Below are 19,757 nucleotides of genomic sequence, written 5' to 3' on the forward strand. Positions count from 1 at the left end.
GTTTGCATGTGCCCTGACCTTGGGGCATGCTGGAGAGCAAAACTTATCAGTCAGGACATGGCAGGCCCCAGGCTCAGTTACCACTGAGTGGTTGAGTGGTTTCAGACTATTCTCAGTTTGGTTGCTGATAATAATAAATTTGGAGACTATAAAACTCTTAACATTTTGCATACAAAGAAAATTCACTTACTTTTCTCTCCTGAATCCTATGAAATCTACTCAAAGGTTTTCTCAGCTAGCAGGTTTTAGTGCTTTAACTCAGAGCCATTGGATGATTTTGTTTTGATAGTTTATATAAGGATAATCAATATTTACCAAGTAACTCAGACTTGTTATTGATGATACCACTTTTAGCTAAGTAAGATGACTCCCTCCACGATGAATATTCTGATTTATAGAAGTTTTCTCTTTTTTAATCTTTTGTTTTTACTGTTTTCCACTCTCTTTATCCTAAACAATGATTTTTTTATTTTTTATTACTTTGAAATGCTAAAAGGCAGTAGTGATAATACATACTTGATTAATCTATCATGTTTTAGTCATATTTATGAAAAATTAGTGACCAATTCCTGAAAAAAGAAACTCCTTGATTATATAAATGAACTAAACATGAATTTTAAGTCTTCTTAGAAAAGAATCCCATGAGCAGGCAATTAACTACTGGGCTTTGGCAGGCAGCATGTGCCCCACCCCAAGAAAAACCTTTTACAAAAGGTAACTCTTCTTTGTATTATATTCACAATGTAAGCAAAACTCAGAAGGTGATGCAACAAGGAGGGCAGCTTTACCAGCTTGCACACTGACATGAAATGGCTGCTTGGAAAGATTACTGTAAATTTGTTACTTTTCCTTGAATAACAATGTTTCAAGATGCAAATGTTTTGTCTCTGCTCTCTGGACTGTAGAGTGTTCCCCAGTGACAGGACTCACAAGACTCAGAAACCAGATTTTAAGTTTGTGGAATCCAAGTTCCAGAAAAGCTCAGCCTTTTTCAAATCCCTCAAGAAGGGAAAGATGGGAGTGTGGGATTGCAGGGCAATACAGGGCAGGAGGAGGGCAGGGCAAGAGAGCAGGGAGGAAGAGAGTTGGGAGGGGAGGAGAAGGAAATGTATTTATCGCATCTTAAGGAAACAGACCAGATGCAAAGGCTTTTCAACTGTGTTTGCTATGTTTCTAGTTTCTATATGCTATATGTTCTAGTTTGCTATATGTTTCTGTTTCTAGTAAATCTGACATAACTGAAACCAGAGCTACAAGTCTCCCTTAGATTCCTTATTGGCCAAGTTCTTCTTTCTGCTGGACTCTGGATAATAGCAATGTCAGTGTAGGTTAGTCAGCTGTAAGCAAAGCCCCATGCTGGTAGAAGTTGAAGACTGGGTAACTGTACATGTAAAATGGCAAAGTGCAGGGGTTCTGTACCTTCCTTTCAGTTTTGCTATAAACTACTTTTAAAAGTCCATTTTTAAAATCATTTTAAAACCGGGGTGTGGGGCCTAGAGTGATGGCTCGGTGGTTAAGAGCACTAGCTACTCTTCACAGCACTGCATGCTGGCTTATAAACACCTGTGACTCTAGTTGCATTCTAACATACATGTTATATAGAGAAGGAAGAAGTATCAAAAAGCATGGTGATAGGGGCTGAGGATTTAGCACAGTTGGTAATAGTATGCATGAGGCCCTAGTACTCTGCAAGCCAGGCATGGTGGTACACACCTGTAGTCCTATGGTACATACTGTACTGTAATCCGAGTACTTGGGAGGGGGAAGCAGATCAGAAGGTCAAGGTCATCCTGAGCCACATGTCCCTTACAAAGCTAGTCTGGCTTAAGACCCTGTATCAAAAAAAAAAAAAAAAAAAAAAAAAAAGGAAGGAAGGAAGGAAGAATTGCAGTGTTCTTGGAGTCTCTAATTTGATCATTTTAACTCTGTAGCATAGTATCTAGAACATTGTATCTTTTCTCCTCCTAGATATCTTTTCTCTTAAAGAAATTATTTCATCTCAAATAAAATTAACAATAAATGCATCAAACACAAATATTTTAAGACTTCAAGCAAAGAAAATTCTATATGTAGAATTCATACAGAAATCATCCACATAAAAGTAAAAATGATGTCAAATAAAAAAATGTACCCTCAAGAATTATAAGTAAAAGGAAAATTGTCCATGTAATCTAAGTCCAAGTTTCCAGAGTTTGAGTTACATACAGATAAAAAATACATAGCTTTATTTATATCCAGTTTTAAAAAAAAAAAATAGTTAAGCATTAAGTGAAAGGAAGTTTAGAAACTATACAAATTACAGCTTTCATAGAAAATTTAAAGTATTTTTTAAATTCTAGCCTGTTAAAACTATAAAGTGAGTAAGTTACCTTGCTGGACAAATTAACCATATTAAAAAATATATAAAAAGGCCATTAACAGTGGCAGAACACAGTAGGATGTTATGTAGAGGGATTCACAGTTATATTTATAAAGACATAAGAACATAGTAGCATGCTATGGTATAATGACAAGGGAAAGCAGCAGGTCAGCATTATGAAGGAGCAGAACATACACTGCTCTTGCAGAGGACCTGGGTTCAGTTCCCAGCACCCACATGGCAGCTCACAACTGTCCGTAACTCCAGCTCCAGGCAATCTGTCACTGTCTTCCATCCTCTGCAGGCACCAGGCATGCACATGGTGCATATGCATACGTACAGACACTCACACATAAAAAAAAAATCTTTTTTTAAAAAGTACACATGAGTCTCTAAGGAAGATTGAAAAATTATGCTAAATTATGAGCTGCTTGTGGCATTCTTTCCTTCTAGACTTTTATAACTTTGTCTTTAAAGCCCTCAGCTGTGAGATGCTTTCTTAGGAAAACACATATAAAAGAAAGCAGTGCTAGCATAATAAAATACATGGAAAGAAACACTTTTTAAGGGGTTTCTGCTATAGCCTAAGGTAGTGACAGGGGCCAAACCTGTTATTCCATGTGAAAGGACAGCATCAGACAAAGAACAGGAAACAACAGCTCTAGGGATTGGCAGACTGCCGTGGAGCAGAGTCCAGCACAGACACCGGGAAGGCCAGATACGCACAGAAGGTTCCTACAGGCCTCAGCATGCACTCATGCATCATGCACACAAAGCAGGGCCAGAGCAGCAAGCCTGAAGATTAAAAGGAATACTATTCACAGTTCACACAGGGCCACTTTCACTGCTAACCAGCCTGGAAAACCTCATAATTCATGGGTATCAAGTAGAATTTTGTTTTGCTTCAGGAGTAGAGTGAAGTCTTGTTCTTGATTTCTCTAGGTTAAAGACCCTAAAAGAGCTAAGGTTTCCATATAAGCTAACCATGGCCCAGATAATAGCTCAGAAACACTTAAATATTTGTCTTTTAAAAATCCAGCTCTTAAAAAGGTAAAATTCAAAGAATCTGAAGTTTGGCTTTTAAAACCATCGGGCATACAAAGAAACAGGAAAATATACCCTATAATAGTGAGAAAAATTAGCCATCAAACCCAGCCCAGACTATTTGAGAAAACAAGGGGACCACAGGGAGAGAGGACAATGACAGAAGTGAATATATTATATACATATGTAAAAATGTCACAGCGAGACCTAGTATTCATGTATTTATACACAATAATTAAAAACTACACAGATGTTAGAATGATTAGGAACTTTAAGGACTTAGAAACTATGAATGTGTTATTTATGTTCATTAAGTTAGAAGGAAGCTTGAGCATATTAAATACTACATAGTATCAGTAAAATAGAAATCAAATTTATAGAAAAGAGGAGGGTAGGTGAAAAATATAGTAGATGGGGTGAGCAACTAATTAAAAATTACATAAGAAGAGAATGACAGTGGAAACCATTCAAGATGAAAGAAGAGTAAGTACTCTGGGTATGGTACCCCTACACCTTTAATCCTAGCACTGAGAAGGCAGAGGCAGGTGGATCTCAGTGAGTTTGAGGCCAGTGTGATCTACATGATAAGTTCTAGAACAGCCAGGACAAGGATAGAGAGATGGCTCAGCAGTTAAGAGCACTGGGCTACTCTTCCAGAGGACCTGGTTTGTGTCCCAGCACCCACAACTGTCTGTATCTCAATTCTCTGGAGACCCAATACCCTCCTCTGACCTCCATGGGCATTGCATGCATGTAATGTGTGCATATATGTGTGATGATATCCCTATGAAGTCTGCAGATTCAGCTCCATTGGAAGAATGCCTGTCTAATTTGCACAGGCCCTGGACTTCAGCTTTACATGGTTTCATACACTCTTATACTCAAAACAGTTCAGGAGGTAGAAACAAGAAGGTCAGAAGTTCAAGGTCATCCTTGACTCCATAATAAGTCAAGGCCAGCCTGGAATTCTTCATACCCTATCTTGAAAACAAACAGAAACCAGTTTATATGGAGACATAATACAGACCACTGTTTGCTTGAGAGTGGGAATCATCCATTACAAACAGGTGCAAGATAGTAAGGTGTGATGCACCTCAACTCTGTATATTCACTAAACTCACTGAATTTTATGGAGTCCATGGTGACATTCATGTTTATAAATAAAGCTTTTTAAAATAGGGGGATGGAAGCAGAGCACACAAAGAAACTTAGGGAGGAGTGGCAACAACCTTCGATGATTTTATATTTCACAAGTAGATTTTTCCTGCCTATTTCCCTTTCTTGGGTTTTTTTTTTAATTAGACAAGTAATCTACTATGTATGTTCATTCTTTTTGCACTTGAAAATTTTTACTAGCACAAAAAGAAAAAAAAGATCAAATACAATCCTGTTCTAAAAGCACTCCTTCCAAACTTTATGCTTATGTATCTACTTGTACTAGGATTTCCTGCCATCTTTTAAAAGACCACGTTTCCTTGATTTTTTTTTCTTCTGTTAAAGAAGGCATTACTACATAAATTATAGAAGGTGCTTTTTATTATTATTATTTTATAAATGTGATACATTTATAATGTATTTACATCAGTTAATGTATGTCAATTTTCAGGACTGGTTCCCCAAGGAGAGGCCAACTTTGCCCCATCTCTAAGCCCTGGGAGCTCAATGGTGCCAATGCCAATCCCTCCTCCGCAAAGCTCTCTTCTCCAACAAACTCCACCCGCTTCTGGGTACCAGTCACCAGACATGAAGACCTGGCAGCAAGGAACAATGGGAAACAACAAGTAAGGGGATAGTTTTTCTATATGAGAATCTCTGGCACTCTGCAGCTCATAAGAGAAGCCATACTTCCTTAAGGTAACTGTGCTCACAATCTATCTGTGTGCTAGAAGGAACTGAGTCTTGTTATCAGCAAAGGATAATGAGTGTTAAATGCTTAAAGTATCAACTCATCATCTAGGTCAATTTGTGTATTTACAGTATGAGTCTAGTGGTGTCTGGCCTTTTTACCTGAATTTTCACACACCTGAGGAATGTGGCCCACACTTATTTGTAACAGCTTTTCTAGGACAGATGTACATTTTCTTCAAAGGGCAAATATTTTTTATTTAATTTATTATTTTACATGTCGATCCCAGTTCCCTCTCCCTCCCTCCCTTCTTTCCTCCCTCTTACCCTCTCTGCCCCCTCACATGCACCCTGACCACCCTCCCCTCCCTTCCCCCCACCCCAATTCCACATGTAGGGCAATGCCATCCAGGTGGGGTCATGTAGGTCTGCCAAGTCATTTGAAGTAGGGACCAGGACTTCTCTCCTGTCTCTAGGTTAAGGCAGTATCTCTCCATGGGGGATGTGTTCACAAGGTCCTTTTGTGCACCAGGGATACATCCTGGTTCCATGGTCTGAGGTTCCTTAGACTGCTCAGTCCTTCTGGCTGAGTCCCATATTCAGGGGGTCCTGAGTCAGAAAGGGAAAATATTTTATTATCTCAGTAGGTACAGAAAAAGATCAAACTTGATATCCACAATCCGTTCTCCATAAACTCTGATTATAAGAAAACCTCTTTATTGAAAATAGAGTAGTTAATTTCTTAAAGCCATACTAATAAAATGCTAAAGTTCATTTGAGCAGAGGGGCTCATTGTCTTTCTTTGCTCAGAGTGTTTGAAAGGTCTACAATAACCAACATTCTTGAGGCTTCCTAAGTCACTCTGCCTCACCTCCTCGTGCATGTCTGGATTTTTAGTGGCCTCATCTTACCTGTTTAGCTTATAAAATTACCTCACTAAAGTTTTTTATTTTTTTAATTCTGAATGCTGAACTTTTCACACATCACTTGATTGTATAAGGATTTTTAATTTGGTTGTGTCTTGGTTCTGATGACAGGGAAGCCATTTAGTCTGACAACATAATAAGTAAGGCAGTTAAAGTTGAAAACATAAAACCATATTCTCTTAAAGTTCACTGAAAGGTGAGAGAGGAAATCTTTTCTAAGAGAATTGTGTGGCTCTCAGTAAGGTCTGGCTGTAAATGGGATGGGATTTTGGAGCCCTCTCTGAAACACACAGAAAAAAAGTTAGCCTCCTGGCATGTTCTAATGCTAGCTTCCTAAAGTCCTTGTATCCCACTGTCTGTTGTTCTAACTGCTCCCTTGTGTGCATGCATCTCCTTCGCCCAGCTCTCCCTCTGCTGCACTCTGACACGGCAACTCTAATGGAACCCAGTGATGGCCACTCCAGACTGCAGGCACTGTGTGATTAATTTAAATGTGACAGTGGCTAGTGGAATAACTCAACAGTGGAACTCTTGCTTGGCATAGACAAGCCCTGAGGTAGAAACAGAAAGGAAGGACAGAGGCTGGGGAGGAAGTAAAGAAGAAAGAAAAGAGAAGAGAGGGAGGAAAGGAATGGAAAAAGAACTGCTGGAGGGAGCCATGCTGACAGGTCCTAACCTGTTTCTCTGTTCCACCTTACAGTTTAATTCTTTAGACTGTGCTCTGCTCACCTCTTCTCCTCCCACACCCTGTCGAGCCAGTCAGGTGCATCTTTACCACTACACCAGAAATGTTCTGCCAAGGTGGTTAGCGTCTTCCATAAAGTGGGTGCAGTCCTTGTCGGCAGCGTTTGATGTATTTACCATTTTTTTTTTTTTTTTAGCTCTTTTCTTCTTTTGCACTTTGGAACATTCTCCCCCCCCCCCCGTCTCTCTGTCTCTCTCTCTTCCTTTCTCTCTTTCTTTCTCTCTGACTTCCCTTCTACTTCTTACTCTCTTTTGCTAGGAGGCCATTTTTTGCTAAGAGGACATCTCCTTGGCCTCCACGCAAGCCCAGGAATTCATTCTGGACCTCTACCTCATAGCTACTGTTCCCTAGTTGTAACATCCAGTCCTAAAACAGGCATCCTGGCAAACTTGTAATCTCAGCACTTGGAAAGTAGAGGCAGGAGGATTGGGAGTTCAGGGTTGTCTTTCATTACCTAGTGAAAACAAGGCCAATATGAGCTGCATGATACCCTGTCACAAAAAATTAATGAGTGTTGAGGCTAGATGAAGTCAGTGAAGTACTTGCCTTGCAAACACAAGGTTGAACTCCAGAAACCACATAAAAATGCCATTCTTACATGCACATTCTTACAACCCAAGACTGGAGGGTCCCTGGAGCTTCCTGACTAGCCATGCTAGTCTAATTGGTGAGCTTTGGCCAATGAGAGGTCCTACTCCAAAGAAAGTAGATGATAATCCTGAAAAGGACACCTAGCTAGCCCCAGGCCGCCACATATGTTTATAAACACATGCATATTTGTTTTCTCATTTACCCCATCTCTCTCTCTTCTAGATTTTCTGTAGCAAATATCAATACACAGCAAATATCGATATGCTTATGCTATTACAGTCAAGTTTTAATTTCTAGCCTACACAACTCCCCTGAATACTGTGCTGCATGTCCAACTGCCTAATTGATATCTACACTTAGACATCACAAACCTAATATGACAAAAATAAACTTATGCTCTTCTTTTTTTTTTCCTGATAACACATCTTTATTAAGCAACAAGTAAGTGTAGTTTTGATATTTGTGTCACAATGGACCAGTTGATAATTATTCTGAGACAGAGAAGAGTCTTCAAATAATATTTAGCATAGCATAAAGTTTTCAAAAATGCAGTGTGTTCTTCCTTTAATATTTCATGCCCTCACATGGATCAAGTAACATTTCTCCTTTATTGAGAACTTCGTTTACTTCTCTGGCCTTCAGATTCTTCCAGGGTTTACTGAGATTAGCCCGGGGAGTGAGGCAGGCGTCTGGTCTCCCCGGTCTGTCCATGCTGACTCCTCCTTACTACTTCCTCTTTCCTCCTTGTCTCCTAGTCCCTCCTATCTTGCTTTCCTATTGGCCAACAGTGCTTTATTTATTAAACCAGTATGAAAAACATATACAGAATGATATCTCCCATCATCTCCTCTTTTCTGTCGGGGAGTGAGGCAGGCGTCTGGTCTCCCCATCTCGCCATGCTGACTCCAACTTATGCTCTTCTTAAAACTGCTTTTCTTCTACTTCTTTCCATCTTAATACACAACAACTCCATTCTAGTTGTTTGAAAGAAAAAAGTTTTTGTTTCCATATCCTATATCAAATAGACCAGCACATGGTGTCATTGCCCCACTTACCTATTATTGCATTTAACACACTGTAAGTCGAGACACATCACATTTGTCCTGAACTATCACAGATGCCACATGTCTCTGCTATGTCCAGAGTTCCCAGGCAGGACGTCAGAACTCTAGTAATTACAGCAAACTGGTATCCTGGAACAGGACTGTGTCTCTATTTAACACTTTTCTGGGTGGAAAGTTCCAGTGCTTGGGACCACTGTAAAAGCCACATTCTATTGTTGTTTCTTAATCTTACTTAAACAAGGACCTCTTTGATTGTTACTAACCTGAGGTGTGTATGGAAACCACTCAAGACCAGTGTCTTCGTCTTTCTCTTTCTTTCCTAAGGGTTGACAGATAGGTAGTGCTCCTTCAGAAAACGGTGATCATTGCCATGAGTTAGACAGGAATGCAGGGTACATGAGAATTGGACTTAAGGTTCCAGGGAGCCTAGCTGACCTAGAATAGAGACTAGAATAGAGATTAAGGCCACAAGGGGTCCTATTTTCTTCCTTTGCTGGAAGGAAGTAAAATGGAATTAAAAACATCTGAAGGAACGTAAGCTAAAATATAGTTCCAAGTGTAAATCAAAAGAAAATTAACCCCTGAGTTTTCTTCAGTATAATATCACTTCAGTGCTTAGAACTTTGGTGTGTGTTAATTTACAGAGCCTCACTCTCCACAGAGATGACTTGTGTACCAGTTGACAGAGAACACCATCTAAGGCGAAATAAGTGAACATAAGTTAATAGATGTATTTAGTATCTTTAGCTGTGAGAACATTGACTAGCAAGCATATGCACTGTGCAGACATTAAAAGTCCATAGATGCATCATTGACTGATTCTGAGGAATATAATTTTCAGTGTTTTATGATTAACTTGGGGAGGAAATTGCTACTTTTCTTCAGACATGATGAACAGACTTTTTTGGTTTGTTGATTTCAATGTGATTACCTTAATGGACTGAAGCTATAAATGTTGTGGTGTCCTATTTACCACTGGAGAGCTAACGGATAAATAAGTAACAATGGGAAAAACTGTTTTGGGAATCAGTTTCACCAGAAATAACAATTGAGTAATAATCAAAATATTTGGTATTTTTAGATCTTATAAAAGACAATTTTTATATTATTTTCTTTTAGTATACATTTGTGTCATTGAGAATTTTCAAGTTTCAAATATAAAGTTCCAATTTGAACTTACTTGGAATTTATTCCAAATTATTTTAACTACTAAAATGCTTACTTTACATTTGAAATCTTTGGAATAGCAACAATCCAGAATCTGACCATGAAGGAAAGAAGTCAGTAAGCAAGCCCTCTGGAAAACATAGCTGCCCTTATATGTAGCTTCCTGGAAAAGATGTGAAAAATATCTGTGTTCACCCCTGAGGAGAGAACACAACATGGTCCCTTTTTATTATTAAACCCATTGGACAGAACTCAGAATATACCTGAATTATGGTCTGCTTTAATATGTAAGTTATAGTTTTACATGTATTTAAAAATAGAAAACATTTTATTTAGAATTCTATCTAATGAAAAAAAATCTGTCTCATTAACCCCATGTTCATGAGCAGTGCATGTAATCTGGGTTGTTTTTGAGTTAACAGTGTGTTCAGTCAAGCTGTCCAGAACCAGCCCGCCCCCGCACAGCCAGGCGTGTACAACAACATGAGCATCACCGTGTCCATGGCAGGTGGAAATGCAAATGTTCAGAACATGAATCCAATGATGGGCCAGATGCAGATGAGCTCTTTGCAGATGCCAGGGATGAATACTGTGTGCCCTGAGCAGGTAAGCAGCATGGCTGACACACTTGTGACACACACAAAACACAGCACAGTTAGTACCCAAGAGAACCAGGCATCACTGGCAAGAACCGTGCTTCTGTACTCCTCCCCACTATCTTCTGATTATTACTCGTCCTTAATAGGTAGAAAGGGGGATCAGTAGTTAGAGCACCAGGACTTGATTCTCAGCATCCACATGGTGGCTCACAACCATCTGTAACTCTGGTCCCAAGGGATCTGACACCCTCTTCTGACCTCCGCACACAGACATACATATAAGCAAAACACCCATCACATAAAAATAAAAAGGATAGAATGGACAGAGGAATGACTCAATGGGTAAGGGTACTTGAGGCCAGGGCCAGGTCTGACTATCTGAGTTCAATCCCTGGAACCCCTATGACTCATGTGGTAGGATAGCACTGACCCCTGCAAGTTGTCCTCTGACCCCTCTCCTGCCACACACACACACACACACACACACACACACACACACGATGAACTTTATAAGTTAGATTTTAATCTCACAGAATTCTACTATTTTTACTTATTGCAAAGTGGTGCACATGTTGGTTTGGAATATCCCTATATATGCTGAATACATTTTCTTTTTTTCAATGCAACATTTTTATTAATTTCTTAAGATTTCCATATACTATATTTTGATATAGTATCAAAATCTATCTCCCCACCCCTCCCAACTTTGTAACACTCCTCCCTTTCTTAAATAATTTACTATGTCCAATCTGTTCTGATCAAATAATCCTAAATGTGAGGCCATCTAGCAGAATTTGGTTCACCTACCAGAGGTCACACCCTTTAAAAGACTGTCTCTCCCTTCCCATAACGCATCAGCTGTCAACAGATCTTTAGTTAGAAGAGGGGGCTGTGAGCTTGCATGCAAAAATGTTGACTGCCTCTGTCTTATGGATGAACCTACAGCTGCTGTGGGTTCATGAGGACAGCTGCCATGTCCTGTCCAGTGGACACTGATTTGCCCCAGCCCTCCCCAACCTCTGCCTCTTGCTGCCTTTCCACCTCTTCTTCTGAGCCTTGAGGCTAAGGAGGCCACCACTCTGCTGACACTTATTCTATGGTCACCTTTTCTTTGGTATTCACAAAGATAATGCCATGACACATACATATTAACATTGAGTAAACAAATCATGGGCAATGAATCCATCAAATACTAGAACAGCACAGCTATGTAAGAGAGGAACCACCAGAGCTGAGAATGGTGCACGCCTTTAATCCAAGTTCATTAGGCAGAGGTTGGTGGATCTCTGTGAGTTTGACACCAGCCTAGTCTACATAGCAAGTTCTCTGGAGTTCTGTCTCAAAAACAAAAAAGGTAAAGTTGTGTATGTCAGATGAAGCCAGTATGTACAACTACCAGTAAGTGTTTAAAAGGAAAGAGGCCTGGCCTGGTCAGGAAAATTGTGGAGAAGTTGCCTTTATAAACAACAACAACAAACAAGCAAACAACTGAAGCTAGCAGGAGAGAATGGCTATGAATATTGAAAAGCCAGATGTGGTGACACACGCCTATAATCCAGGACTCAGGAGGCTGAGGCAGAAGGATTGCCATAAATTCAAAGCCAGTCTTGTCTACATAGCAAGTACCAGACTACCTAGGGCTATACAAGCAAGACCCTGTTTCCAAAAAACAAAACAAAAATTTTTAAATAAAAATAAAGAATAGAATTGAGGGCTAGGTAGAATATGTGCCTAAAATGTGAGGGCCTGGATTCAGTGCCCAGCAAAGCATATAGCCATAACTTACAGAAAATTATATATCACACACACACACATACACACACACAAACACTATCCTGTACTAGGTGCTTCCATGCCCATCTTGTGATCCATATCTTGTAGCAAAATAAAGGTACAAAATTGATTTTTTTGTCACTATTCAGTTATTAGGATTGTTCACTATCTCTATTAGATTAAAACAAAATTTAATAGATTTTTCATTGTTTTTTTCTTTTTGTTTTTTGAGACAAGGTTCTCTGTATAGCCCTGGATATCCTGGAACTCTCTCTGTAGACCAAGCCAGCCTTGAACTCACAAGATCTACCTGCCTCTGCCTTCTGAGTGCTGGGATTAAAGGCATATGCCACCACAGTCCAACCAAAATATAATGAGTTGGATAAAAATATTATATCTAACAAGTGCTATTTATATACTTGGATCTTGCCTTTTTGTTCAACAGTCTTTGTCTTTTCATTAGATTGGCTAGTCCATGTATACTTAATGTGGTTGTTAGTATGGTTGGATTTTTTGTTTTGTTTTGTTTTGTTTTTTGAGACAGGGTCTCACTGTATAGCCTTGCAAGGCCTGGAACTCACTATGTAAGCCAGGATGGTATTGAACTCACAGAGATCCACCTGCCTCTGCTTCCTGAGTGCTGGGATTAAAAGCTTGCACCACCATACCCTATGGTATGTTTGGGTTTAAATAGCCCATCTTATTTATTTTTGCCTTGTCCTCTTTCTACCTTTGTGTGTATAATTTGAATGTTTGTTTTATCTCTTTTGTTTGTTTATTCACTATTATATGTAACTTTAGTTATTTTAATCTTTGCTTTATAGTTTATATTCTTTCACTTATCATAGCCATCTTCTTGTATTAAATCACCTCATATGTAGTGTAAGAATCTTGTAGCACTGTATTTGCATATTCTACTCCTATGCCATGTTATCATCCATATTGTATCTACATGTGTTCTATATGTCTTGCTACAGTGTTGTTATTTTTCTTCAGACAGTAACTGTTTTTAAATTGTAAGTAACTTTTCTGTATTTGCCCATGTAGTGATCAGATTCACTTTCCATTGTTCTTTGTGTAATCCCAGTTCTCATCTGGTATGGTATAAGTCCCTTCTTCCTGTAGTATTCATCAGGGTGCAGCTCTGCTGCGGATTCTTTTGACTTTTTATGTCTGAAAAGGCCTTTGCTTCTGCTTTATCTTTGTGAGTACTTTCTCGGAGTCCCAGTGTGGCATTGTTAACTTCACACATAAAGATGCTGCCTCACAGTTTATTTTGATGAGGGATATGTTGCCACTGTCATTTTTTTCTCTTGGTAGCAGAGTTCAAGTAATTTGATTATGATGTGCTTTTGTTTCTTATTCTTGGGGCTTATTTTGCTTCTTGGTCCACAAATGTGTAATTTTCATCAAGAAAATGTAAATCATTCTTCAAACTTTTTTTTTTTTTTCCAAACTTTTCTGTTACTACCCGCCCCGAGTCACACATGTAGTAGGTATTTGAAGGTATCCCATTATTCACTGATATCCTGGGGCTGAAGAAGGAGGTTGATTTTAGCATGAAGTTCTGTCTCACACACACACACACACACACACACACACACACACACGGTGGATGAGTCATATAGCCCAGGCTGACCTCTGTCTCACTACACAGCCAAGGATGACCTTGAACTTTTGATCTTCTTGCCTCTTCAAATATAATGATTACAGGCATGTGCTACCATATCTGATTTTTTTTTAATGCAGTGCTGGGTATTGAATCCAAGATGTCATGCACACTAGAGAACACTCTTTAAACTGAGCTACATCTCCAGGCCCCTGTGTGTTCATTTTAAAGCTTAAGGTTCACTAATTTTTTTCATTGTCTAACCTGTTCATTTTGTCCATTGTTTTTCATCTCAGACATTTCAATATGTAGATGTTAGATGTGAATCTTTTTTACTATTTCAGATTGCTAGCATATCTTTCATCTTTCCTCTGTCTGCTTCCTAAACTGTTGAGTCAGCTCCTTCCCACTTGTTTGTAGGTTCTGGGCATCGAACTCGGGTCATCAGGCTCGTGCAGCAAGCACTTTACCAGCTGAGTCATCTTGCTCTATGAATTATGTGAAAAACCAAGTCATCTTCCCAGCTCTCTTTCTTTCTTGAATGAGCCAGGCTTTTAATTTGTTCATTTCTTGAATTTTAAGTATTATTCAGTTATATCCTTGGCTTAAAATTCTTTGCCATAAACTTTAACCACTATACAACTACAGCAACTGTCAATCAGTTTGCAGAAGCTTACCTGATAAGGGTAGCTTTTTGTTGCCATCAACCTTATTTAGGTTAATTTGCTGCTCAGCACAAAAGGTCTTCACCAACTTGACGTAGATCAGCTCAACACAGTTGCATGCAAGCACACAGAGTGGGCTTGGTGCTTGTCTAAGGCTTTAGCAATTTCAAAGTTCATGTCCCAGATCATTGTAGATGTCTTCATGGAGGTCTTCAGCCCCTCCTGTAGTCAGGGTTAACATCCATCACACTTCTACTGGCAATGCCTTCCTTGGGTATGGCAGTGAGTTTTATGAGAAACTGAATCTTGAACACTCCAAGCTTCTACCTTTGTAGGACTTGGTGATGGCCAAGTAAGAGCTCTTCTTGCTTCTTGAACACAGGGAATGCAATTATTACAACTATCTTAAATCAGTCTGTCACCTAATCAGTAAATCACCTGTCAGTCTTATCACCTGAACTATCTGGGGATTGATTTCAGTTCATTGGTTTTCATTTTCATTATGGCTCATAATTGTCTGTTCTTTATATGACTGTTAATTTTTCTATTGAATACAAAACTATGAAAGTTACCATTTATATTTTTTTAAAGATCTCTTTATTTATTATGCATACAGTATACTGCCTGCATGTGTGACTGCACTGCAGACCAGAAGAGGGCACCAGATCTCATTATAGATAGTTGTGAGACACCTTGTGCTTACTGGGAATTAAACTCAGAACCACCGGAAGAGCAGCCAGTCTTCTTAACCTCTGAGCCATCTTTCCAGCGCCTACTACTTATATTCTTATAAGTATTTTTGGTCTTTGCTTTGGAAAATGATTCTGTTCCCTGAAGTAATTTAATGCTTCCAGGTCTTTTTATTTGATGGGACAAAAGCAGTATTCATCGTATGTCCAATTTTGCCTTTGTAGTAACGATCTACTGTAGTTCTTCCTGCCTCCTGAATCTGACATTTTTCCACACTAGCTGTTAAGATGGAGACCTGGCCCCCGCCCTATGTGCTCTTTTGGAATTATCCCATCCATGTTATTTATTCAGCTCTTTCCTCTTCATTGTGAGCCACAGACCAGAGGGCCTTGCACATTTCTAGGCCTGTCTCTTTGGACTTTTCTCCTTTGACATTCTGCCTTGTGGGTTACAGCAGCTTCTTAACCCAGGGCTGCATTCAACTGTATACTAGAAAATTGCTACAGGAGTGAGTTACCAGTAGTTTCCCAGACTCGGAGTTTAGTGTTGAGCATTGCCTTTGTCTGCTATCTTGAATGCCTTTGTTTCTTACCCTAGTTGTTTTGGTGGATTCAGACAGTGGTATGAATACGATCTTTGCTACTGACTCTTTTTTAAGATCATTTTATTAAAGTATATGTATTCATGTGCATGTGTGCATGCATGTGGGTGCTTGTACCCCATATAAGCACAGTGCCTACAGACGCCAGAGGTCTTGACTCCCATGGAGCTGTAGTCACAGATGGGTTGAACCACCTGATATGGGTGCTAAGAACCAAAGTGAGATCCTCTACAGGAATAGCACACCACCTCTCCAGCCCTTTGTTAGATTCTTAACTGAGGTGGTGAATCAGCTTGAGTCTGTGTCTGTGTGAGAGAGCAAAGAGGGAGACAAGGAAATTAAGACAGACTGAATCAGAAAGACAGAGAAAAAGAATTTACTTTTTATTCAAGTGTCAGATATTAGAATATACAGAAAAGTATACAACTCTGTGACTTTCACAAGGTGAATACTCCAAGTAACCGCTAGGTCAGAAACAGTGCGGCACCAGCATCTGTCCTCACAGTCTCCACCCACAGGGAGCTCCTGTCTGACTGATAAATGACAGTGTGATAAATCACTGTTAGGTTAGCAGTCCTCCAAGTACTCTTGTCAGTCTTCTCATTGAAGAACATGGTTTTCAGCTTACACAGCTAGCTTATGACTTGGTCTTTTATTTATCTTTACTAGATGAATGATCCAGCTTTGAGACACACAGGCCTCTACTGCAACCAGCTCTCATCTACTGACCTTCTCAAAACAGAAGCAGATGGGAACCAGGTCAGTAAGAAAGAAAGCCCTAGTGCAGAGCTGGCAGGGGCACTCTGGATACATGGAGGACATCACATAGCATGTGGCTGGGAGCCTAGCTCCAGAAGTCTATCTTTGTTGTCAGCAGTGTCACTGTGGGGATTTTACAGAACTCTCTTGAGCCTCTGTGTGCCTGTGGAACTATGGGGATACTTGCTTTCAGGGTGTTGAGAGGGTTAAATGAGATAAGCTTTAAGGAGTTAGCCCGCTCTTGGCTCAGATAGAGTCACATGTGACTAAACAATGCTATAAAGTCTGCAGATCAAAGTTCTAAAACACTGTAACCAAAGATCTCAACATATCCAATAAACTGAGGCAAAGCAGCATCTGCTGGGTACCACACCTTCTTGGCAGGGTGTTTCTGAGCAGCACAAATAGCAAGGTGGTCTCCTCTATATTAGCAGAAATTTGGGGGTGGGGTTAATTCACTTCAGCCACTTATTTAGTCTGCAGTCTCTTAATATTAACATAGGCATCATGATACAGAGAGAGGTAAAATACATACCTCTTACTATAACATTTATGATTTGCAGGTCACTGTACTCCCCACTGTGAGCTTTATCTCATTTAACCCTCCATTGTAACTCTGGAGGCCACAGTCCTTTCCTTCACAGATGAAGAAACGGGACCTGAGGATCTTTACCTATGTTCATTATTCACAAAGCTGGGAAGGTTCAGAACCAGATCTTCCCAGTACCAAAGTCTTCTTAGAGCCTGTTCAAAATGCAGCACAAAGATATATGCAATAAATGTCATGTCACCAAAGAAGGCAGACTACCAAGTGCATGCTATAAATAACGAAAACCAAGCATTCTCAGAAAGGAGAAATGGGGATGGCATGCAGCTCAGTAATAGGACTCCTGTCTCTCTCGTAGAAGGCTCTGGATTCCATCCCAGGCCTGGAAATATAAGAGAGGAAAGCTAAGATGGCCAGAGAACATTCACACAGGAGATGGACTAAACAGGTTAAACAATTCTCAGACCACATGAAGGAAAAAAGAATGACAGTTCTTGGGAGCCAGAGGCAGAGAAATAGTAGTTTCTTCACATAGTTATAGAAAGCCAAATATTTTGAGAATTAAAAAGTTTATAATAAGAAATCACAGGAATCAAAAGAGTTATAGTAGATGGCATCAAATTTCTAGATGACTTGAATGCTGAGTTAAGGAATCAGGCTCTGTGCTGTAGACAAAGTCATTCCTGAAGGAGACTACTGATAACACACTAGTTTGGCCTTATCCTTGACTAGAAGAGGTTAAAAAAAAAAAAGGCTTGCTGGGGTTTTTGAATGGGAAAGGGGAGTCAGAAGGTTGTATCCAGACGCTGAGCTGTAAGGGAGTATGTCTGAGTGCTGGGAGGTAAAGAATGGGCATTTTGTGATGGAGATATGGAAGACAGTCTTCATTCATAGAAATTGAAAGTCACCCTCATAGAGACATGTCCCAGGAGGTGTAACAAACTACTTAATGCAGAACAAACAAGTTTTAAGGTTCTAGAGTCATCAGACAGCACTTGTCAGACATGTGCTGGGAACTCAAAAGAGTCTGGTGCTGACTTCTCCATCCCTTCCAGATGCCTTCAGTCCCTCCTGTGCCATGTGCCTGACTGGGCAGAGGTGACAGTTTGAAAGTCCCTTGAGATCTGGTCTCAGGCTAACATGAGTTTTGAAATCTGACTTAATCTTTATAATTTTTATACACACTTTTGAAATATTCTTTTTAAAGAATATTTCTTTATGGTTCCTTTCTTTATCAAGATTGGTTTATAATACTTACAGAAGGAAAACCACCTTAGTGCTCCACCCCAGTATTTCATACTTAAGAAACAAACATAAAATTTTCTCTGTTGATTTAAAAATGTCAGTGCCTGAAAAGCATTGTTGTTTGTACTCACATGAAGGTCCAGTGGCTCAATCTTCTTTCCATTGTAGCCCATCTTGTTATCCTCTCATTTCTGTGTTTACCAAACAAACTGGAGTGTGAGTTAGCAACCAAGGAATCCCAGGGTCCAGCTGTGGGAGAGCAGACAGGAAGGAGAAAAGGAATGTAGAGTGAAGGAGCAGTCTGGAGAAGAAAAAGAATAGGAATGGTAGCTGCAGAGCATACCATAGGAAGGACACAGAACCACAGATGGAGTGTGGTAGATTCATGAGAAAACAAAAAGAAGGAGTCCCAGGGCCACAGCAGAGCTGGGAGCACCCTGAGAAGCTGGTGAAAGAGGCCGATGGGAAAGGAGGAACTGCTAGCCTAACTCACTCACCAGACACTGAAGGCTCCACTGAGAGAAAGAGACCACAGGCTAGCCTGAAACAGAAACTTGATGGCCGGGACATTGGCCATTTGGCCAATGAAGGCAATGGAAAACAACTTGAATTCTATTGAGGATAGAAAATTTTTCAGAAAAGCTGAATGTAAATGGCATGCATTAGAGATAAGTGACAAAAAAAAAAGATATCAGTAATTTAAAATCCTTTACAATCTATTAAACATGAAGCACAACAGCCAAAAGTCTCCCTCATCTGGCGTATTCAGGAGTGTGGCTTGCTAACCGGTTCTGTAGACAACCTTTGATAAGGCTCATGGGAGGACTACTACGTGGCTTTGTTTTCCAATAAGAGTGCCAGAACAATACAACTTTAGACATTGTTAAGGAATACATTTATTACTACTGCAAGTAAAGGGAAAATTCACACTGTTCTCAGATGATGTTTATTGTTATTTTTAGTTCATGTGTTTAAGAAAATTGTCTATGAGGGGGAAAAACCAAATACAAAATTTCTCTGCTAATATTTAATGTTTAAGTCTGAAGCCAGTATGTAAAGGAGCTGTGTGCAGTTTACAACACTAGTCATCTGATATGAATGTCAGTGATGCTGGTGTTGGTGTGGAATGTGGTGGTTTTATTTTGCTAATACTAGGTTAAAGACCTTATTTCTCAGTGACATAAAAAAGATTTTTTTTTCTACTAAAGTCATCCATAGAATGATTTTGAACTAGTTTTCCAATTAGCGTGATATTTTTGAAACCCATCACTGTATTCCCAAACTCTGAAACTGGGCTTCCCCCCCAGCCTTGGTACTATTAGGGACCACACACTGATTGTAGATGGCAACCCTGTAGGAGGCGTAACCATTCCAGTTTGGGTTTTATTTTTAAGTGTGAACTTTCCAGAACCCTGAGCAAAATGAGTGCAGCGATTTTCTTTTTGTAGGACAAGAAGACAGAAGAGTTCTTCTCTGTGGTGACTACAGACTAGAGGAATTGCTCTAGTGAGTTCCCACTTCAGTAGTA

The 19,757-nt window shown here is 39.7% G+C and overlaps 1 protein-coding gene across 7 annotated transcripts in view; it reads left to right on the forward strand.

Annotated features, from left to right (window-relative positions):
- Ncoa1 (nuclear receptor coactivator 1) overlaps nt 1–19,757 on the forward strand; it is a 204,918-nt gene that overhangs the window by 182,789 nt on the left and 2,372 nt on the right. For 5 of the 7 annotated variants that reach the window (XM_051181712.1, XM_051181717.1, XM_051181715.1 and 2 more), the window contains 3 exons: nt 5,010–5,184; nt 10,164–10,347; nt 16,348–16,437. In XM_051181712.1, the coding sequence (XP_051037669.1) occupies nt 5,010–5,184; nt 10,164–10,347; nt 16,348–16,437 (449 nt within the window). Of the gene's footprint in view, nt 1–5,009; nt 5,185–10,163; nt 10,348–16,347; nt 16,438–19,677; nt 19,736–19,757 lie in introns of all 7 variants that reach the window. The other 2 variants (XM_051181719.1, XM_051181718.1) reach the window with 1 other exon arrangement.

The sequence above is a fragment of the Phodopus roborovskii genome, unplaced genomic scaffold (genome assembly GCF_943737965.1).
Source record: "Phodopus roborovskii unplaced genomic scaffold, PHOROB, whole genome shotgun sequence".
In the NCBI taxonomy this organism is placed as follows: domain Eukaryota; kingdom Metazoa; phylum Chordata; class Mammalia; order Rodentia; family Cricetidae; genus Phodopus; species Phodopus roborovskii.